The sequence below is a fragment of the Malaclemys terrapin genome, chromosome 3, assembly GCF_027887155.1.
Source record: "Malaclemys terrapin pileata isolate rMalTer1 chromosome 3, rMalTer1.hap1, whole genome shotgun sequence".
Classification (NCBI taxonomy): Eukaryota; Metazoa; Chordata; order Testudines; family Emydidae; genus Malaclemys; species Malaclemys terrapin.
In genome coordinates this window covers 59,863,847-59,885,957 of record NC_071507.1, presented here as the reverse complement: position 1 = coordinate 59,885,957, position 22,111 = coordinate 59,863,847, and the positions used below count along the sequence as shown (strand labels likewise).

The following is a 22,111-nucleotide window of genomic DNA, read 5'->3' as shown; positions in this document are numbered from 1 at the left end:
GATGCACTTACCCTTTTTACGGACGGCGGCCCAACACGAGGTGCGGTCAGCTGGCAGGTGCAAGGCACTTGGCAAGTCCGCTTTACCCTGCCTCAGCGCTCCCCACAGCGCGCAGAGTTGGCTGCTGTCATCCTGGCCTGCCGATGCTTCCAGGATGACCCTTTTAATTTGATTACTGACAGTCTTTATGTTACTAATGTTCTTAAGTCTCTTCCAGGTTCCTATGTGTTGCCCTCCTGTGATGACAATTTGTTGGCCCTTTTTCTTACCCTGCAACAGCTCCTTTCCTCCCGCTCTAGCCCACTGTTTGTGGCACACATTCGCAGTCACACCACACTACCGGGCCTATTAACAGAAGGCAACACGGTGGCCGACCAGGCGGTCAAATCGGTGGCCTCAATTTTTTCCTCCCCAATCGAAAGCCACGCCTTTTTTCATCAATCCGCCAAGGCCCTTGCCAAGCAGTTCACTCTCCCATTGTATCAGGCGCAGGCCATTGTTTGCCAGTGTGACCTTTGCGCTTCTCTCTCCAATAGCCCGGAGGTAGGGGTTAACCCTCGTGGAACCTCGGCCAACCAGCTCTGGCAAATGGATGTTACACATTTCCCTCCCTTTGCCCCCTGGCAGTATCTTCACGTGTGTGTAGATACCTTTTCCCATTATGTGTGGGTCACCCCCCAGAAGGGTGAGGCCTCTCGTCATGTTATTAATCACATGATTCGCGCTATGGCAATCATGGGTCACCCATCCCATCTTAAGACCGACAACGGCCCCGCCTACTGTAGCTCGGCCTTTGCCTCCTTCTGTACCACGTGGGACATTGTCCACACGTTTGGTATCCCGTATAACCCCACAGGCCAGGCCATTGTGGAACGAGCCAATCGTGCGCTCAAACAAGCCCTGGTCCGCCAAAAACAGAAAGGGGGGATTCCCGTAGGCCTTCCTCCCCGCCAGGAATGGCTGGCTGCAGTGCTTTTTACCCTGAATCATTTGAATTTGACTGACAACTACTCTGCAGCAGAATGTCATTTTCGCAGCTACCAGGCCTTGCCCCGCCCCTTTGTTAAATATCGCAAGGCCCCAGACCCTCAGTGGCATGGCCCAGTGCCCCTTATAACGTGGGGACGAGGGCATGCTGCCGTTTCTCTTCCTACAGGTCCGTTGTGGGTCCCGGCGCGTAACGTCCGCCCGTGGCACGGCGATGGCCTGGCACCAGGGACTATCGAACCCCATTCCACAGTTCAACCTACATCTGCAGGATCCCGAGCGTCCTCGCCAGCGCCCCCCGCGGGGGCCCCCGCAGCGCATAACCTGGGGACAGGTTAAAGCCCTTTCATTGCAGGCCGAGCAGCTGCGAGTGCAGCAGCAGCTAGAACCTACCGCAGAAAATTACCTTGTGACATTGTTAGCTTGCCTTAATGCTAATTCACTCCTTATTTTGTGTGTATTGGGGAGTTTCCTGTTGGCCCCTAGCTGCCAAGGCGAACCCCAGATGGAGCAGCGGCTGCAGTTTAACACCTGGGTCCACCTGGCAGAAGTATTAAATCAATCTGATTTCTGCCTGGCCGTTGCCCCGGAAATGCAAGGTCTGTTAAGTACCTGCCTTGTTCCTGTCTGTAAACCACCCAGCAACATCTGGGGTGTGAGACAGTGAAAGAAATGTGCTGTTTTAAGCTTGCTGATAATAGTTTTGTATGCAATAGCAAATTGATATGCTGAAATGCTATGCTTAAGTCATCCGCCAAGACGTTTTTCTTCCTTGGTAGGATTATATTTAGTTATAGCCACCCTTAGAGTGGATGAAGACCCTTTTATAGTATGGGGTCCTAGTTTTGATGTTTGACGTTTTACTTTGCTGCTTTGTTTAATGTATACCCAATCTAGTGGCATTGTGTATGCTACCCTGCGAGAGTGTTTTGTTTAAACACCGCATTTATAAAATAAAACAGGGGGAGATGTAGAGATGCATAGCTCCCGAATCGCCAGTCCACAGGCGCGGCAAACTGCTCCCATGGCTACGAGGCAGGAGTGACCTTCAATCCAGCGTTTGTGTTTGGGAAACTTATTTGGCTGATTTGATTGTACCCTCGCAGCTGGTGTTCACGCGCTCAAGAGATGGGTTCGTTATCTTATGTGCATGTATACTGCCTGGCTCTTCTATGCGCAAGAATGTAACCACTAAGAAGAGTTGTAAACAAAGTAAGGAGAGAAATAAAAACCCCAGGAAAAGTTTTCCTGGGAGGCTTTTTGCAAGAGGCTTGTAAAGCTCTCTAGCTACCACAGACCTGGCGTTCTGTTTCCTTTCCTGCGTCGTCACCACATTGGACTTCACTGCTTTGGATTGTTATCAAGCAGAACCCATCATCAGCATGGATGCATGTCCTCTGGAATGGTGGATGAGGCATGAAGGGACATACGAATCTTTGGTGTGTCTGGCATGTAAATACCTTGCAACGCCAGCTACAACAGTACCATGCAAATGCCTGTTCTCCCTTTCAGGTGACACTGTAAACAAGAAGCAGGCAGCATTATCTTCTGCAAATATAAACAAACTTGTTTGTGTGAGCAATTGGCTGAACAAGAAGTAGGACTGAGTGGACTTGTAGGCTCTAAAGTTTTACATTGCTTTATTTTTGAATGCATTTTTGTACATAATTCTACATTTGTAAGTTCAAATTTCATGATAAAGAGATTGCACTACAGTACTTGTATTAGGTGAATTGAAAAATACTATTTTTTATTTTTACAGTTCAGAAATTTATAATAAAAATATAAAGTGAGCACTGTACACTTTGTATTCTGCTTTGTAATTGAAATCAATACATTTGAAAATGTGGAAAATATCCAAAAATATTTATATAAAGTATTCTATTATTGTTTAACAGCACGTTAATCACGATTAATTTTTTTAAATCACTTGACAGTCATAGCTTCCACTTTTTGGAAGCATTCCAGGACCTTTGACCATGGGAGACGGTGAACAACTCAAGTATCTGTATTGCCATGCTCCTGGCCCTCTATTTCTAAATGCTGAACCCTCTACCTCAAAAGACTACCTTTTACATCCATCACATTCTCTTCTGCCCATTGCTTTTCTTGAACATGGGTCCCATGCAGATAGTGGGTGACTCATCCAAAATCTCAAACCTGGGCTAAAAGACCAGATTTTCAAAATGCATGATTTAGGATGCTGGTAGCACAGCAGGAAAGACTGAATGAGAAGACTGGGAACGTATATCCGAAGGGTACCAGGCACTAGAATCCATAAGCTCTTTTTAAGCAGCACAAAGGATTTCTGGGGAGTTATTTCAACAGGAAACCCCTTGATCAGTCTCATGAGCTTGACAGAATGCCACATGAGCAGTTCTAGCATTCCATCCATCAGGAGGTACTAGTGCATATGCCAGTAGGCTAATAGGAACACAGACCACTGTGGTCTTTATGCCATGAGAATCTCACAACAATTTCTTTTTTCAGATTTTCCCATTTATCAAACTATTTACAATCCAGTCTGTGTCCAGATCAAAAGCAGACTTTGTAATCATTGGGATGAAATAAGCCCTGGAGCCAGTGGCACTAAAAAGTGCTTTTGGTTTTCCCTTCTGTCTCTCAAAATATGAAAATGCAACATTTTGTTTCAATCACTTGATTCGCAGTAGAGTCTCCCCAAACTCAATTCTGCTGTCTGGCTGAACTCTACACCAAGCATTCTAAGCAGAATGGTGCTACAACTCCTGGCACACCAAAGAGGACTAGCCCATCAGATGTTCCTTCTGCAAAGTTCACACTGCGTCAGAGAAGCTCTGTGCACGTCATTCAGTTTGCGCCTTCAGGTTTTGTGTCCTTGCTGCTGCAGTTCTCCACGTCATCAGGCCTCGGGCTGCTATTTTTGTTGCAATCCATTAACTCTTGCTCCAGCTCTTTGCTCTTCTTCTTGCCGCACTGGCAGAGGTCACTAGAGTTCTCTAGCAAGGTGATGCACAGGTTGATGACCAGGGCCAGCCAGGCCATCCCAAAGAGGATCCACACAGATACCAGGTTCTTGTACCAGGAAGGGTAGGTGAGGTCTGGGTTCATCCCTGGAAGAAAAATACCCCAAACATTTATAGCCATTGGGCCAAGAGTGCCGTAAGAGAAACTTTATAGCTAAAGCTAAAGCAGAGGCTTGGGTTTGGAAGGATTGTTGGTGTCTGCTCATCAGCAACCCTCAGAAAAGCCAGGGACGCTTTACATCCCTGCAGCATGGCAAGCATAAGCGCAAACTCCATGGGTGCTCCAGGGCTGGAGCACCCATGGGGGAAAAAAATGGTGGGTGCTGAGCACGCACTGGCAGCCCCCCTATCATCTTCCCCTCACAGCACCTCCTGCCCGCCGGCAGGCCCCGTGGATCAGCACCTCCTCCTCTCCCCCACCGCGAAAGCTGTTTTGCAGCGTGCAGAAGGCTGAGGGGGAAGGGGGAGGAGAGAGGACGTGTCATGCTTGAGGGAGGGGGGGTGGAACTGGGCAGGAAGAGGCGGGGCAGGAGTGGAGCGAGGCAGAAAGAGGGATGGAGCAAGGGGTCGAGCACCTCCCGGCACTTTGAAAAGTCAGTGCCTGTGATGGCAAGAGTGGTGTTCAGATACTACAGCGACAGGTGTGGTATAAAAACGTAATGGATTAGATAGAAATATGGGACAGCTACAACTCTCCATGCTGGCTGGTATAGCCTGGTGGAAATATCACAGAATGGTACTGCTCCCTGTACAAAATGTGAACATGCCAGCTGTTTCATGGACAGGCAGGCACTGTAAAACAGACAAGTTTCATGGCTATCAGCAACAGCTCATAATTCACTGTGAATTGTAAATATGACGATAAAGAAGAAAACCAAAACCAAAATTGGGTCCACTTTCAAAATGAAATTGCTGGCAGGCCCATGGATGTGGTTACATTTACATAATCTTATCTGCCTCCGGTTTTTGTTAAGCACTAAAATACTGTCACAGGAGGGCAGTGTTTGCTTGAAATACCCTTCCCTATTAATAGGGGTTCCTGACGGGGAGAAGGGTAAGGGGCTTCTGCTTACTCACAGGTGCGCGTTGAGCCACCTGGCATATGAGTGAGGTGAGAGGGGGAATCTAAGGTAAGGCCTGAGCAGTCCTCTGGGAGAAACCCTAGGAGCAGACAAGCCTGGGGAGAAGGTTTGAACTGAACTTTATATTACCTCTGGTTGATTTCGTGGTTACTTAGATTGTAAGCTCTTTGGGCAGATACCATCTGTTTGTCAAGGGCTCCTAGGTGCTATGGGAATATAATAAAGCCAAACCCCAGAAAGGGGGTGAGTTTGGTTTCTACCTCCTCCATGGCCTCTGTTGAGAAAACAGTTTGGGAAAGGCATCTGCTCACAGACACAAATATACACTAGATTAAAATCACAAGCAGGAGATAAAGTGCTTGCATTAATGTTTTGTTTATCGCCGCTTGGCTCCTAGCATTCATTTTTAATGGGAAGGTTTGTCATTTTCACCACAGAAAACCCATGGGCTGTGCAAACATGACGGAAAAGGATACAAAATGGCAGAATTAAAAAAAAAACATACCAGCACAGCAAAGTTTCCAGGCAGCTCTCACCTGGTGCCAGGTCATTTATAATCATCTTACTTATTTAATGTTGAGTAATCTCCACTGGTTTGTAAATAGCCCAATCCTGGTAATAAACAAGCCTGCCACTTTGCCTTCATTCTTCCCAGTCTGTGCATCAAGGGTGCAATTCAGCCCTACGCAGAGATGAATGCAAAACCTATGCACCACCTGCGTCCCACTTAAGCATGGGGTTTAAGTAACCCATAGACTTCGCACCAGCTTTCTGCACAAAGGTGAATTTCAGCCAGAGAGACCCTTGTAGGTTCCCTTGGCTGTCAATCAGGAACCTTTCACCAGTGCGAACTTTACCCTGAGGTTTAACAGCCATTAGCAAAATGGCTTCTGCAAAAAGCAGTGAAAACGGCAACGCGATGGACCATTCGATCCATGGAGAAAGCTTTCCTGTCCACAGGAGTTCACCTGATGGGTAAGGCGTTTGGAACAATCCAATTAGACAGAGGATGTGAGCCACGTTGCAGCATCCGTACAGCAGGAGGGTTGACCGGGAGTGTAGAGTTATAGATTTTAAGGCACCATTATTGTGTAAGACAGGCCATAGTTTTATCCAGTTACTCCTGTATTGAGCCCAATATTCTTATGGTATTAGGCTGGTTATGGAAGGCAGCTTACAGAGCTCCTCAGCAGTCAAGCCTCTGCATAAGATGGGGAGTAAAATCTGATTGCCTGTCTCTATGTCAAAGGTGCCCATCACTAAAGCAATTAAGCACCAAACAAGAGTTTTGAACAAATGGGGTGTGGGGGAGGGGAAAAGAGTCTATAAAAAGATGTTTTCCTCTCTTTCCCAGGCCTTCAGGGGTGTGCGTGCTTCTATATCTCGTGTTTTCAATTGGAAAAGCTTTATCAAAAAGGCGTGTGCTATGTTTCAATCTGAACACAGTTAGGGTTGGGCTCAGTCTGTTTCCTCTGGCAAAGGGTTTTGGAAGCTGCGAACACCCTGCCCCTGCTGCCTGACAGTCTAAACCTAGGCGTCTCTTGGATTTGACAGAGGAGAAGGTAGTGACAATCTGTTTGTAGAGTAGGATCAGGACGAGACAAAATGCTCTAGGTGTCGAGGTTTGACATTGCTTACAGCACATTTTAATATCAGACCTCACGATGAAGGCTATAATCCTCTGACTAGTTCTGGTCTCACAAGGCGCAGGGTGGCTAGATGCAGAAGGACTTGAAGAGATTGCTTTCCACTTCTTGCCATACAAAGGAGTCACCATGCATGACCTGGCTCTCTATGACCCTTCCAAGTCAGCCACCTACCACAGTGCATTTGTCAGTCCTGGGAATCTTTAAAAGGTTAAAACTGCCATATGGGTCTCCAGTATGCCACACACTGTTTATTGGCTTCCATTAGGTGAGAGTGATGAAATCCCAGCTACTTACCAATCACATAATCTCCAAAGCCTATTGTGCTGAGGGTAACGAAGGAATAGTAGAATCCTTCTTCATAGGTCCAGCCTTCTATCACAGAGAACAGAAATGGGGGTAGCAGGAGGAACAGCAACAAGCCAGTCACCAGCGCACAGGTCCTTGTCAATATGGTTGCTGCCTCCTAGTCAAACAGAAAAGAAAATCCCACCAGATATAAAGCTGGAAGAGTAGAGCAGACAGCAAACAGAGGGCTCAGCACTTCTTGAGCACGTCGCTGAAGTTGATAGACACGTGTGCGGTCAAGACAAGATTGATGATCTAGCTCAGGCACTGCATCCAATGGCATGAGCAGAGTTGGCTGGGCCAGAACCAAAGATTTTTGTCTTGTCCAGGCCAGGCAAAGTTCACCCTGTGCAAAGGGACATCACAAGCCCTTTGCCCACAAGTCTCAGTTAGAAGAACCTCTTAGGGCAGGGGTCGGCAACCTGCAGCGCGCGTGCCAAAGGCGCAGGCGAGTTGATTTTGAGTGGCACTCTACTGCCAGCTGGGGTCCCGGCCGCCGGCCCCGCTCAGTCCGCTGCCTGCCTGGATGAACGGAACCCCAGATGGGCAGCAGGTTGAGTGGGGCCGGTGGCTGGGACCCTGCCTGGCAGGAGCCAGCGGACGGAACCCCAGACCGGCAGCGGGCCGAGCAGCTCAGTCTGCCGCCCCCACTGCTGGTCTGGGGTTCTGTCCGCTGGCCTCTGCCAGCCGGGGTCCCGGCCCCAGTAAATGTAAAATGTATTACTGGCATGCGAAACCTTAAATTACAGTAAATAAATGATGACTTGGCACACCACTTCTCAAAGATTGCCGACCCCTGCCTTAGGGCATTTTTCTCCTTTTATTTATAGGAGGACAATGGCACCATTCACAGTGCTACAGAGCAGGGAGCTGCAAACATTCTCTTCTTGGAGACCAGTTGTTAATATAGAGATTAGCTTGTGGACACTGCCCTTCATGGTCACAGTCATGTGGACAGGGCCGGTTCCAGCATTTCTGCCACCCCAAGCAAAAAAAGCCACGATCACAATCGCGACCGGCAGTGGCAATTGGGGGGGGGGGAAAAAAAAGCTGCGATCGGCGGCGGCAGTTCGGCGGCAGGTCCTTTGCTCCTAGAGTGAGTGAGGGACCTGCCGCCCCCAAATTGCCGCAGGTGCCGCCCCTCTCCCTTGGCCGCCCCTAGCACCTGCTTGTTAAGCTGGTGCGTGGAGCCGGGCCTGCATGTGGATCACCTCCCATCCCATTTGTGATCACACACATGGGTGAAATCCTGACTCCACTGATATCAAATCCCCCATTGTCTTCAGTGGGATCAGGATTTCACCCAGCATCTCTGTGGCAACTACCACTATTACTTCCCATAATAGTAATGGGATATTAGAATTAGGGAAGTATTTAATGTACTACTAGCTTCTTTTATTGCAGCTGAAGACAAGGAGTGACAACCCAGGATAAACCAGTTTGCTGTGTATCACCAGATGTCCCTTGATCGCCAGTGGAAAACTTTTGCTGTAGAGAAGGCAGTATCAGCACTTCTGCTATCAGTCAGTTTTCAGGGTCTTATAGCACAGCCTAAAGTTGAAATGTGTTAGTAGCATGTGTCTCTGACAGAAATTCTTTCCCACCTCCAGGAAAATATATGTTGTATATTTTAAAACGTCTGGGTATGCAATGTATATTTCTGAGTTCCATGTCAGGGATTCAATAGGGTCCATGTCAGGGAGGAATGGCTCCTTTGAGATTAGCTAGTAAACAACAGAACAGAGAAACAGTGGAGGGAACTCTCTTGTGACAGAGAGAATCAGACTGTATTTGGAATTGCACATGCCGAACCCCTCCTGCACCCTAACCCCCTGTCCTGAGCCCCCTCCTGCACTCTGCACCCCAACCCCGTGCCCTGAGCCTCCTCCCGCACCCCTCCCCGCACTCCAACCCCCTGCCACACCCCGCACCCCTCCTGCACCCCAACCCACTGCCCTGAGCCCCTCCCACACTCCTCCTGCACCTCATCCCCCTGCCCTGAGCCCCTTCCTGCACACCACACCCCCTCCTGCACCCCCAACCCTCTGCCCCAGCCTTACATTCATGGCCCTGCATGCCATTTCCCCACCCAGATGTGGCTCTCTGGCCCAAAAGTTTGCCCACCCAGATGTGGCTCTCAGGCCCAAAAGTTTGCTATAGGGGAAGCTGTTCATCAGAACAGTAAGTAAAGCTATCAATTAACTAACAGCTCCTTGTGATATCAGTACAGATGATTTGGCTCCTATAAACCAAAGGTTAATGCAGAGTAATCACTGCTTCCCTTATTGGGTAATTCACCCCCATCAACCAGACAACCCCTCCACCTTAATGTGTGGATCAGGCGCTTATGGCCAGACTGCTTACCTGCCAGTGCAACTTCTCCCCCAGGCGCTTGGCACATCGCTGAACTCCAGACAGCATCAGGTGCCCAATCCGGTTCAGGAGGATGAGGTTCAAAGGAATCCCAAAGAGGGCAAAGAAGATGCAGAAGATCTGAGCACTCACAGTGTTGGGGCTCAGGTTCCCATAGCCTGGCAGGAAAGGATCAGAGCAGGGTAAATTCTGATGCACTCTCTGCCTGCCCTCCTCCCCCACAGATCTAGACCTCCATCTTTTACCCTAGGAATGGGAGGTCACCCCATTGGCTGGCATGGTCCCACTCTAAAGGGACCATGCCAGCCTCCCCACCCCATGTATAATTTTTATTACTCCCCATTGTTTGGGACATCCTCTCAGAGGCTGGAAAATAAAATCTTTCCTTGCCAATTCCCCCCCCACCCACCCCATTTCCATTTGCCAGTCTCTGAATTTCCTCCCCTTACCCACTGCCCAAGCCAGGGATTTGACAGGAATATTTACTTCTTTGTTCTGGAGTGAGTATTATTGACGTCAGTGTGGCATTGGGAATAGGATTTGTTAGACAACTGTCAGTAGAAGACTATCTAGATCATAAAACATTGCTTGGCTTTAGACACTACATAAATTTTGGCCTCTTCTTTTGAAGCACGACTCAGAAACAAACACAATTAGGCTTGTGCACCTCTTGCTTTGTTTACATTATAAGAAAGAGGAATAAAAGTTACATGCAATTTTTGTTTCTCTTTGCAGGATGCCTTTAAGTTAAGTGACGGGGTGACACAGTAACATTTTCAAAAGTGCCCATGTGGCTAATGAACCTAGGTCCCATTTTCAAAAGTGGCCTTGTCACTTAGAAGCCTAAACTGCATTGAAAGTCTTTATCCCCCTGCAAAAGAACCAACATCTCCCCGCCCCGCCCCCGCCCCGATCTTCAGTATCTGGAGGACATGCCCCTCTAGGGAGTAGTTTTAGGTGTGAGGACAGGTCTATGCAGCAAATGAAGATGTGAATGTAGCACAGGTAAGCACACCCATGCTTGTTTTAATCTAGCACCTGCAGGTAACAGCAGTAGTGAAAATGTGGTGCCAACTGCTTCAGCCTGGGTTAGCAACCCAAGTCCATATCCAGGGTCCCCTATACCTTCCTTTGCTTTGTTGACCCTGAATCACTTGTCAGGACCAGCTTTTAACATACACGGCACTTAACACCTTCTGATATTTCAGGTGAAGAACAGCTCTTCAAAGGGCTAGCTCTAAAGTTCGGTCCCTTGCAGGAGGCAGGGGTCTTGGAGAAAAAAACAGTATGTGATCATCTAATTAACAACTATCACAATGCACATGTCCATGAGTGCTGCTTTAAGGTTGCACAGGCATTTCCTAATGTTTGGGTACTTGACTTTGCAACCTTAATGTTCTTTAAGCAGAGATTTTTTTAAATGCAATTGTCCATAGAGTCCCTTGCACAAGCTGTAGCTCTGTACAGAGCGAAGGGAGCAAGAAGTTAAAGAGGTCCAGGCACGTGATAAAAGAGGGTGCTAGATGGTTTGGGCAGGGTAGGTTACCTATGAGAGAACATGTGGGGTGTTTCTATGGTAGGGTCTATTCCTGGGCGTGTTGCAAATTCTGACTGTTTCAGATTCTCTCCTGGACATTAGACCCAGGGCATTTCACAGGCCCTGAGGAGACAGAGCTGGGAGGTGTTTAGCCAGGAAAGCTGAAACTCAAACAGGAGTCATGCTGACCCAATGCATATCTATATAACTAGCCAGCCCTGAGTTTCCTCTCCTACCCTGTTTAAAATTAAGAAAGGTTGTGTATTGGCTTGGGCAGCTCTTCTTTTTCCTCCCTGATTTCTCATTCCAGCACTAAAGCTTTCCATAGCCTTAGTGCAGTGTGAGAGGAAAAGCTGGCAAAGGTAGGAAGGACTATATTGGTAGGCTCACTTTGGGAAACAGAGCAACCCGAGAGGAGGCCGAACCTATCTCAGATCAGACCCACCTTTCCCTTTGGGCTTGGCTATACTAGGCAAATTAGTACCAGTGTAAACACAGCCAGGTAGTGCTATGGTGAACACTGCACCAATGCAAACTGGGACTGACCCCAGTAAGTAGGCTGCACTAGTGCAAGCTCTGCCTTACACCAGAGCAGTGCATCTACATGGGGGTTGTACTGTCTCCAAAACCAGACCTAACTGCAATCTAGATAGGGCCTTTGTGCCACCCAAACCTGATGCTGTCATCTCACTTAGGGCATGTGTTAGCTTTCCTGGGTATCATTGTGTAAGTCAAATGAACCGAAGGTGTGCTGTTAAAGTGCCTATATTAAAACTCATTGATTTAATCCATGTGGAAGCTCTTATTCAGAAGTGGCTTTAGCTTAACTCACCTAGTTCATTCCCTGAATTAAACTGAAGTGGTCTAAGGCCACTTCATTTCAGAGTGAGAGTGTCCACATAGAGATTTAATGGGATCTAATTGATCTGTTTTAAATTCACATTTTCAGTTCATTCGCTTAACTTTCCTGAGTGCCCTTCCCCCATTGACCTCAGAAATGCTTGAGCACTGAGAGCTCTTTGACAAGGGGAGACTGAAGTGTGGCCCCAGGAGCATTGCTATGCAATCCCCTTATCTTCATTACACACACCAGCCTGTCACACCCGCTCAGTCAGGGTAGTGGCATCTCCACATTGAAGATGACGGGCGCTGCAGTTGGCTGTTTCTTGTAGTCTAGATGCAGCTCTCAGGCGCCTAACAAGTTATCAGTGTGCCCAGGCTAGCCTGCATGCCTCCTTACAGACAATGGGGCCAATTTTCAAAGGCTCAAAGGGCAGTTAATTGTCCAACACACACCAAAATCCTAGGGGAGTTGGGTGCTTAACTCCCCTTTGTGCCTTTGAAATTCTGTCCCACTGTCAATCCCAGCGTTTTTTCAAGCTTTCTGTGTGGCTTTTTGCCATGTGTCCATCTGAGCCAAGTCTGCAGTAACAGGAGCAGTTAGCATGTAGATCTCAAAGTGTTTGCCAAAGGTGGAAAGTCGTGATTATCGCCCTTGTATAGGAATTGGTGGGGGAATGAAGGCAGTGAAGTGACTTGACCAAGGTCAGCCAGGGAGCTAGTGGCAGACTGCTGACATGTATAATTAAGAAGATTGTACTGGATTTTTTAAACTCAGGGAAAGCTGACAGGTGCAGGGAGCACATGGTTTGGACAGACACATTCCTTAGGGGAGGATTTATTAAAGGGGATACTCTATATCCTATTAAGGAGAAGAGGATAGAAGTTAATAAAGTACAAGTAGGAGCTGAAGAGAAACAGTCAAACGAAACAATCCCGTTCAGTTACATCACATGAAGGCAGATAACTAAATATTGACAAATTTTATAAGTGCTTGTATACAAATGCCAGAAGTCTAAACTAAGATGGGGGAACTTGAGTGCCTGGTATTAAATGAGCATATTGATCTAATAAGCATCACAGAAACTTGGTGGAATGATGATAATCAATGGGAAATGGTAATTCCAGGGTACAAAGCCTATAGGAAGGACAGAGTCGGTCACGCTGATGGGAAGCAGCACTATATGTGAAAGAAAGCATAGAGTCAAATTCAGTAAAAATCTAAGTGAATCAAACAGTACCATAGAATATCTATGGATAGAAATTCCATGCTTGAATAATAAGAATATAGCAGCAGGAATATACTACTGACCACATGAGCAGGATGGTGACAGTCATTGTGAAATTCTCAGGGAGATTACAGAGGCTACTAAAACAGAAAACCTAATAATAATGTGGGATTTCAACTATTCTCATATTGAGTGGGAACATGCCACCTCAGGATGGGATGCAGAGATAAAGTTCCTAGACACCATTAATGACAGCTTCGTGGAGCAGCTAGTCCTGGAATCTCGGAAGGATAAAGGCAATTCCTGATTTAGTTCTAAGTGGAACACAGGATCTGGCCCAAGAGGTGAATATAGCTGAATCAATCAGTAATAGAGGGGGGTGTGTGTGTGTGTGTGCGCGCGGCAAAGAAGCCCACCACATTAGCATTTGGCTTCAAAAAAAGGGAAACTACACAAAAATAACGCATCTAGTTAAATGGAAATTAAAAGGAAAAGTCACAAGAGTTAAACCCCTACAAGATTCATGGAAACTTTTTAAAAATACCATAATAGAGGCTCAAACTATAAGTATATCCCAAATTAAACAAACAAAACAAACAAACAAAAAACCACAGAGGACCAAACAACAACAAAAAAGACACCATGGCCAAACAGAGTAAAAGAGGCAGTTAGAGACAAAAAGACATCTTTTAAAAATTGGAAATCAAAATCCTACTGAGGAAAATAAAAAGCAGCATAAACTCTGGTAAGTCAGTATAAACGTATAATTAGGCAGGCCAAAAAAGAATTTGAAGAGCAACTAGCAAAAGACACAAAAACTAACAGCAAATTTTTTTTAAGTAGATCAGAAGCAAGAAACCTGCCAAACAAACAATAGGGTCACTGGAGAATCAAGGTGTTAAAGGAGCACTCAAAGAAGACTGGGCTGTGGTGGAGAAGCTGAATTAATTCTTTGCATCCATCTTCACAGCAGAGTATGTGGGGGAGATTCCCACACTTGAGCCATTCTTTTTGGGTGACAAATCTGAGGAACTGTCCCAGATTGAGGTGTCAGTAGAGGAGCTTTTGCAACAAATTGATAAATGAAACAGTAATAAGTCACCAGAACTAGATGGTGTTCACCCAAGAGTTATGAAGGGACTCAAATATGAAATTGCAGAACTACTAACTGTGGTATGTAACCTATTGCTTAAATCATCTCTGTACCAGATGACTGGCAGATCACTAATGTGACTCCAATATTTAAAAATGCTCCAGACGAGATCCTGGCAATTACAGACCAGTGAGCCTAACTTCAGTACCAGGTAAATTGGTTGAAACTATAGTAAAGAACAGAATTATCAGACAGATGAACATGTTATATGGGGGAATAGTCAACATGGCTTTTGTAAAAGGAAATCATGCCTCAACAATCTATTAGAATTCTTTGAGGGGGGTCAACAGGCATATCGACAAGGGTGATCCAGTGGAAATAGTGCACTTGGACTTTCAGAAAGCCTTTGACAAGGTTCCTCACCAAGGTTGTTAAGCAAAGTAGGCACTCATTGGATAAGAGGAAAGGTCCTCTCATAGGTCAGTAACTGATTAAAAAGATAGGAAAAAAAGGGTAGGAATTAAATGGTCAATTTTCACAGTGGAGAGAGGTAAATAGCGGGACCCCCAAGGTCCTGCACTGGTATCAGTGCTGTTCAACATATTAATATATGATATGAAAAAAGGGATAAACAGTGAGGTGGCAAAGTTTGCAGGTGACACAAAATTACTCAAAATAGTTAAATCCAAAGCTGACTGTGAAGAGTTACAAAGGGATCTCACAAAACTGGGTGACTGGGCAACAAACTGGCAGATAAAATTCAACATTGATAAATGTAAAGTAATGCACAATGGAAAACATAATCCCAAAGCTACAGACAAAATGATGGGGGGCTACATTAGGTGGTACCACTCAAGCAAGAGTTCTTGGAGTCATTGTGGATAATTCTCTGAAAACATCTCCTCAATGTGCGGCGGCTATCAAAAAAGCTAACCGTATTAGGAACCATTAGGAAGGGATAGATCAGTGGCTCTCAAACTTTTTTTACTGGTGACCCTTCACATAGCAAGTCTCTGAGTGCAACCCCCCCCTTATAAATTAAAAACACTTTTTTATATATTTAACACCATTATAAATGCTGGAGGCAAAGCGGGGTTGGGGTGGAGGTTGACAGCTTGCGACTCCCCCATGACCCCCTGAGGGGTCCCGACCCCCAGTTTGAGAACCCCAGGGATAGATAAGGCAGAAAATATCACAATCCCACTATATAAATCCATGGTACATCCACACTTTGAATACTGCATGCAGTTTTGGTGGTTCCCATCCCAAAAAAGATATATTAGAATTGGAAAAAAGTACAAAGAAGGGCAACAAAAATGAGTAAAGGTAGGGAACACCTTCCATATGAGGAGAGATTAAAAAGACTGGGACTGGACAGCTCAGAAAAGAGATATCTAAGGGGAGGGGGGAGGAAGAGTATGACAGAGATCTTTAAAATCATGAATGATGTGGAGAAAGTGAAAAAGAGATTGTTAGTTACCCCTTCATATAATGCAAGAACCAGGGATCACCCAATGAAATTAATAGGCAGCAGGTTTAAAACAAACAAAAGGAAGTATTTCTTCACACAAGGCACAGTTAACCTGTGCCAGCGGATGTTGTGAAGGCCAAATGTATAACTGGGTTCAAAAAAGAATTAGATAAATTTATGCAGGCTAGGTCCATCAATGGCTATTTGTCAAGATGGTCAGGGACGTAACCTCATGCTCTGGGTGCCCCTAATCCTCTGACTGTCAGAAGTTAGGACTGGACAATAGGGGATGGATCACTTGATAAATTGCCCTGTTCTGTTCATTCCCCCTCAAGCATCTGGCACCGCCCACTCTCAGAAGACAGCATACTGGGCTAGATGGACCATTGATCTGACCCAATATAGGCGTTCATATGGTCTTATAAAAAGCAACAGAGGGTCCTGTGGCACCTTTGAGACTAACAGAAGTACTGGGAGCATAAGCTTTCGTGGGTCAGAACCTCACTTCTTCAGATGCAAGTGGGTCTTATGTTTCAGTTGACCCCAATCAGCCTCTTTTGGCCAAAAAAATGTTTTGTCCAAAAAAAAAAGGCCCAGCTCTAACTGGAATACTTCCGCTCACCGGGGAACTCCACTACCTGCTGGGAAGCCACAGGAAGACAGTTACACAGAGATAGACAAGCACGGAAGAGCACTTGCTTGGCACAGTGTTCCAGAGCTGCCAGGAATTTCATGATTCCACAGATCTGAGCTGGCCTTTGACAGTCCCACCGGGCTGTCTGTGGCAGAGCCATAAATACCACCTCTGACTGTCCTCTTCCTGCAGCCTGCTTCTTGCATCTGCGTCAATGAGCACTGGGAGAGGAGCAGGGGAGGACAAAAGGGATTTATTTTGATGTACATTTGCAGCTCTTCCCTCATGCCTGAGATGGGGGTGGGGAGAATGGACAAGGGGCACTTTCACTGCGTCCATCTTATGTTTAAAAGGTCTCACTGAAACTCATGCAAGACACAGCTTAGCTTTGTGAATAGAAAGTGTAAAGGAAGCCCTGGGTAAGTGCCCCCCTACCTGAGACAGTGCTGAGTCCTAGGGCTCTGGGATCCAGTGGCACATGGTACCTTCACTGCATTAAGTGAACAAGAGGTGCCACAAAGGCTGGCACAGATGCACCCCAAAATTCACTCTCTCCTCAAATCCCTTCACTGGCTTCCTTTGCTTCTTCTGCATCAAATTCAAGCTTCTCATCTTCATCTTGAACACACTTCCCCATTCCGAACCTGCTTCAGTGTTTGTATATAGCCCATATAGGTACAAGGTCCCTGCCCTGAAGAGCTGAGTCTGTACTGATCATGGCAAGAGAGGCCATGCTGGGAGCAGGAGTGGGTAATGAATGAGGGGGAGGATGCATCACACAGAGCAGGTTATAGAGCTGTTTGGGGGATAAGGTTTGCTGCATTAGTCCTTTTTGTATGATCATGTATTTATTGCTACGGTTTTTAAAGGGACCTAGAGAATTATTGTGGGAGGGTTTTGAGAAAGGGAGGGGAGGTGTGCAAAAGGATTTGAAGGAAATGGAAGCTCTGTGGAAGATCAAAGAGGACATTCCAGATGTAAGGGACAGCAGGTGAAAAGGCCCAGAGGTACACAAAAAAACTAAAGGATGAGGGGAGAGGTGGAACTGGTAGAGTGCCAAAACTCCCAACCACAAGCATTCAAAAATCATGAGTCAGGCCCCATAAAAATAACAAGATTGGCCTAAAAACACTAGTTTCTAAACATGAAAAAATTGAGGTTCTTATCTCCCTTCTGGTCTTTGAGCCTTCAGGGATCATGCTTTCAAGCTTTTCTCAGCAGCTGTAAGGTCTAGAAACTTACTTTGTCTTTTTAAACAAAAGTTGAGTCTCTCATTATCTCGTGACTCCAGGAGCTGAGACTTTAAGGAACTCACCAAATATCATAAGAACTGATAATACTGGCATGCAGGGTCTGAAGAGGAGATTGTTGGACAACAGGGAGGAGAAGCAGAGGGTTCTGAGCTGGCAGAATTTTGAGCAAGGGGACATGGTGTTTGAAGTAGGTGCTGAAGGCGATGCAGAGTTGTGTGTGTGTGTGTGTGTGTGTGAGTGTGAGAGAGAGAGAGAGAGAGAGAGAGAGAGAAATGAACAGAGCTGTGGGTGAGGGCAGTGGATTTGGCAGTGGCATTTTGCACAGACTGGAGGGGAGCCAGGAGCTGATGGGAAGGCCAGAAGGATTACAAGGTGGGAGATCATCAAGGCAAGGACAAGGGTGTGGGCAGCAAGATGTGAAGAAGCTGTGGAGGAAGAAGCAGGAGGAGTTAGCAACACCCTGAATGTGAGGGGTAAATTCCATCCAACTTCTCCTCTCACTCCATACCTACGATTTCTTTCATACTGCTGCCTATGCTGGGGACAACCTCTCTCGTCTTCCAAACCACTCCTAAACGCTTCTGTGCTGATCTCCCATGACTTTGTCCCAGCATGGTCCTGCATCAGAACCGTCACCCTGTACATTACATTTCTCTGAGCCTGACAGCAAGTTCTTTGAGAGGGGACCTTGTCTCTTTACATGCTTTGAAGAGTCCATCTCATTCTTACCTAAGCCTTGAGGTCTGGGACCATGCTTCCTTCCTAGTAACACCTTCTGATGTCTCCAGAACTTGCATAAACATGGACAGCGCTCTCCAACTAGGGTGACCGGATAGCAAGTGTGAAAAATCGGGACTGGGGTGGGGGGTGGGGTGTAATAGGAGCCTATATAAGAAAAAGACCCCAAAAGCGGGACTGTCCCTCAGGACTGGCTCTAGGTTTTTTGCCACCCCAAGCAAAAAATTTTTTGGCTGCCCCCCACCCCAGCCCTGAGCTCCCGTCTGCACCCCCCTGCTGCCGCAGTCCTGAGCTCTTCCCCCCACACCCGCATCCCCTGCCGCCCCAGCTCTGGGTTCCTCCCCTTCCCCCCCACCAGTACCCTTCCCCCCACCCGCACCCCCGTCACCCCAGCCCTGGGCTCTCCGTCCCCACCTGCACCCTCCTGCTGCCCCAGCCCTGGGTCACTGGTAACTCGCTCCCAGTGCGGGTCATCAGCATCTCGCTCATGACGCTAGCAGGGGCGGAGGCTGCATTCACCCGACTCCTTCCCGGCGCCCAGGGGGGCCCTGATTCTGCCCACTCCCCCCTCACCTCCAGCCAGTCTGGCGCTGGCAGGGTTGTGGTAAGGAGTGGGGCTCCCGGGCCACGCCTCAGCCCAGGGTCCCTTCAGCTGGGACTCCTGCCTCCAGGACCAGCCAGTAATTGGGAGGGCAGAGCCGGGGGGACTGCCCCAGCAGGGGGCTGAGGAGCCGGGGCAGGGCAGCCTCAGAGGGAACGGCCAGCGGGGAACGGAGCCCCGGAGAGCCAGACGTGGGCCCTGCACGGCAGCGCCCCGGGCACCGGTCCCCTCTATGGCCCTGCTGCTGCTCCTGGCCACCCTGCTGCAGTCCCTGGGTGGCTCAGGCTGCTTCGCCCAGCCCCGGCTGCGGCGCTTGGGGGTGGCCGCCCTGCGGCACTTGCAGGCGGCTCTGTGCGCCCTGCGGGGCAGCCCCCAGCCCAAGTGTCCCATGCTCCACATGTTGGAGCCCGCGGGATGGCTCGGCCATGGCCGGTGGCACGAACCACGGCAGCCCCAGGGCACCTCCCGTGCACGACGCGCTGCTGCTGCTGGACCCCAGTCTCAGGGCCAGCTTTGGCCAACCGCTGCGGCTCTTCCACCTGGACTTCAGCGTCAGCTTGGGGGCTGGGACAGTGTCTACCTGGGTGAGTGCCCACAGCCTCCCCCCCCCAAAAGGATGGCCCGAATGCTGCCCCTGCAAATGTGCCGCCCCAAGAACCTGCTTGCTTTGCTGGTGCATAGAGCCAGCCCTGCTGTCCCTATAAAATTGGGACATCTGGTCACCCTATCTCAAACATAGGGGCTCTATGACCAGCCACCTGTATTTTTCCCTTAGACACTATACGGCCATCTAGTGGGCATTACTATAATATAATGTACAGTACCAACAGGATTCACAGAATTAAATGTCAAGCATTTGATCCCGCAAATGCCTACTCGTGTGAGTAACTTTTACAGTCTTGCCATTGCCAAGCATTCAACAATCACAAGGTTGACTTAAAACTCATGAAATTTTGACTGATAGGTCTCAAAATGTAACTGGAAATGGGGAATCGTGAAACAGGTGGGTTTCCAGTGAGATTGGTTCTCGGCCCTACACTACTTAACGTTTTTATCAATTACTTGGAAGAAAACAAAAATCATCACTGATAAAATTTGCAGAGGACACAAAAGTTTGGGGATGGGTAAATAATGAAGAGGACAGGTCACTGTTACAGAGCAATCTGGATTGCTTGGGAAACTGGGTGCAAGCAAACAATATGAATTGTAATATGGCTAAATGTAAATGTATACATCTGGGAATAAAGAATGCAGGCCATACTAACGGGATGGGGGACTCTATCCCGGGGAGCAGTGATGTTGAAAAGGTTTTGGGAATGGTGAATAATCAGCTGAACATGAGGTGCCAGTGTGATGCTGTGGCCAAAAGAGCTCATGAAATCCTAGAATGCATAAACAGTGGAATCTCAAATAGGCGTATAGAGGTTAATTTACACCGTATTGGGCATTGGTATGACCACTGCTGGAATAGTGTGTCCACAAGTCAAGAAGGATGTTGATAAATTGGAAAGGGTTCAGAGAAGATCCACGAGAATGATTAAAGGATTAGAAAACATGCCTTATGGTGACAGATGCAAAGAGCTCCATCTATTTAGCTTAACAAAGAGAAGGGTAAGTGGTGACTTTTGATTACAGTCTGCATGGGGAAAATATTTAATAATGGGCTCTTCAGTCAAGCAGAGAAGGGTGTAACATGACCCAATGGCTGGAAGTTGAAACTAGACAAACTCAGACTGGAAATAAGGTATAATTACTTTCAGTGTTAAAATTTTTACTATCAGACCAATTTACCATCACTGGCAATTTTTTAACTCAAGACTGGATGTTTTTCTAAAAGATGGGATCTAGGAATTATTTTGGGGAAGTTCTATGACCTGTGTTATACGGGAGGTCAGAATAAATGATCACAATGGTCCCTTCTGACCTTGGAATCTAGGGGTACCTACACTGCAATTAGAAATCGTGGAAATCATAGAATCAAAGAACTGGAAGGAACCTCGAGAAGTCATCTAGTCCAGTCCCCTGCACTCAAGGCAGGAATAAGTATTAGACACCTGCAGATGGCCCATGCCAGGTGACTCAGGCTTGCAAGGCTCGGGCTAAGGAGTTCTTTAACTGCAGTATAGATGTTTGGGCTCAGGCTGCAGCCCGAGCTCTGGGACCCTCCCACCCCCCAGGGTCCTAAAGCCTGCGCTCTAGCCTGAGCCCAAACGTCTACACTGCAATTAACCAGCCCCTTAGCCCAAGTCCCCTGAGCCTGCTGACACGGAACTTACTGAACCCTAATTCACATCCTGCTTTGCTTTCCTGCAATCATAGCTATGCCAGTAATTCTGTGCCCCCCAATCATCATAATATTGGCCATGCAAATGTACCTTTAATAAAAGGAGAAACGCTCTGACACTGCTCAGTCCAAAATTCTGCATTAAGTCAAAAAAAACTTAAAATACAGCAGAATTAGGACATTAAAAAAAACCCACACAAATAATTATAAAACCTTCCCCATGATTAATAATGACCAGAAGGACACCCCAAATTCATCCGGATTCTCCTGGGGCTTCTCCACACCATCAGGCCTCAGTCCCCAGCCAGGCTTTAGATGGGACATCTCTTCTGTCATTCTACTCTCATTCATAAAAGGAGAATGGGCAGCAGATTTGGATTTGACTGGTATTTCTGTGCTTCAAACAAAATGTAACGTTACAAGACATTAGGTTCCTAAGAGGAGCCAGTTTAAACAGACTGGTTTTGGTCAGTCAGGTTAAAACAAATGTTAAAGGTTGTTGTTTTTTTTGTTTTTTTTTTAAATTGTTAGCACATACTAAGCTCACCTGCCAAATTGCTTTGGTTTCTATTTAACGGTGGTCCACCCATGTTTTGTAAGTAGAAGAACTACACTGACGTGGTCTATCTACCTACAGTACTAATATGCCTCCCACATTGTCATAACATCTGAGCACTTCACAATGTTTAATGCATTTACCCTCACAAGCCCCAGTGAGGTGCAGAAATGCTGTTGTCTCCATTTTACAGATGGTGAACTGAGGCAGCATGCGGCAGAGCAAGAGCTTGAAGAATCTAGAAATCCCAAGTTCTCAGGTACCACCCAAACCACCAGACCACTCTAAGCCTTGAGGAATGTGTGTGGGGTAGGGAAAAGACAGAGACCTGCAATAGCGTGCCCACTGCCACTGGCTTCATTGTGAAAAAACAAAAAAGCACTCTGAAATCCGAGTCTACCCATGGGACTGCCATTATAAAAACATTCCAGCTA

The 22,111-nt window shown here is 47.1% G+C and overlaps 1 protein-coding gene across 1 annotated transcript in view; it reads right to left on the bottom strand.

The window, feature by feature from the left end:
* Nucleotides 1-2,622: 2,622 nt before the first annotated feature.
* The window catches only part of KCNK17 (potassium two pore domain channel subfamily K member 17), a 47,774-nt gene continuing 28,285 nt past the window's right edge, over nt 2,623-22,111 (bottom strand). The window contains exons 3-5 of the mRNA XM_054021572.1: nt 9,433-9,599; nt 7,018-7,186; nt 2,623-4,079 (exon numbers count right to left, since the gene is read on the bottom strand). Of these exons, the coding sequence (XP_053877547.1) occupies nt 3,817-4,079; nt 7,018-7,186; nt 9,433-9,599 (599 nt within the window). The 3' untranslated portion in view covers nt 2,623-3,816. The remainder of the gene's footprint in view (nt 4,080-7,017; nt 7,187-9,432; nt 9,600-22,111) is intronic.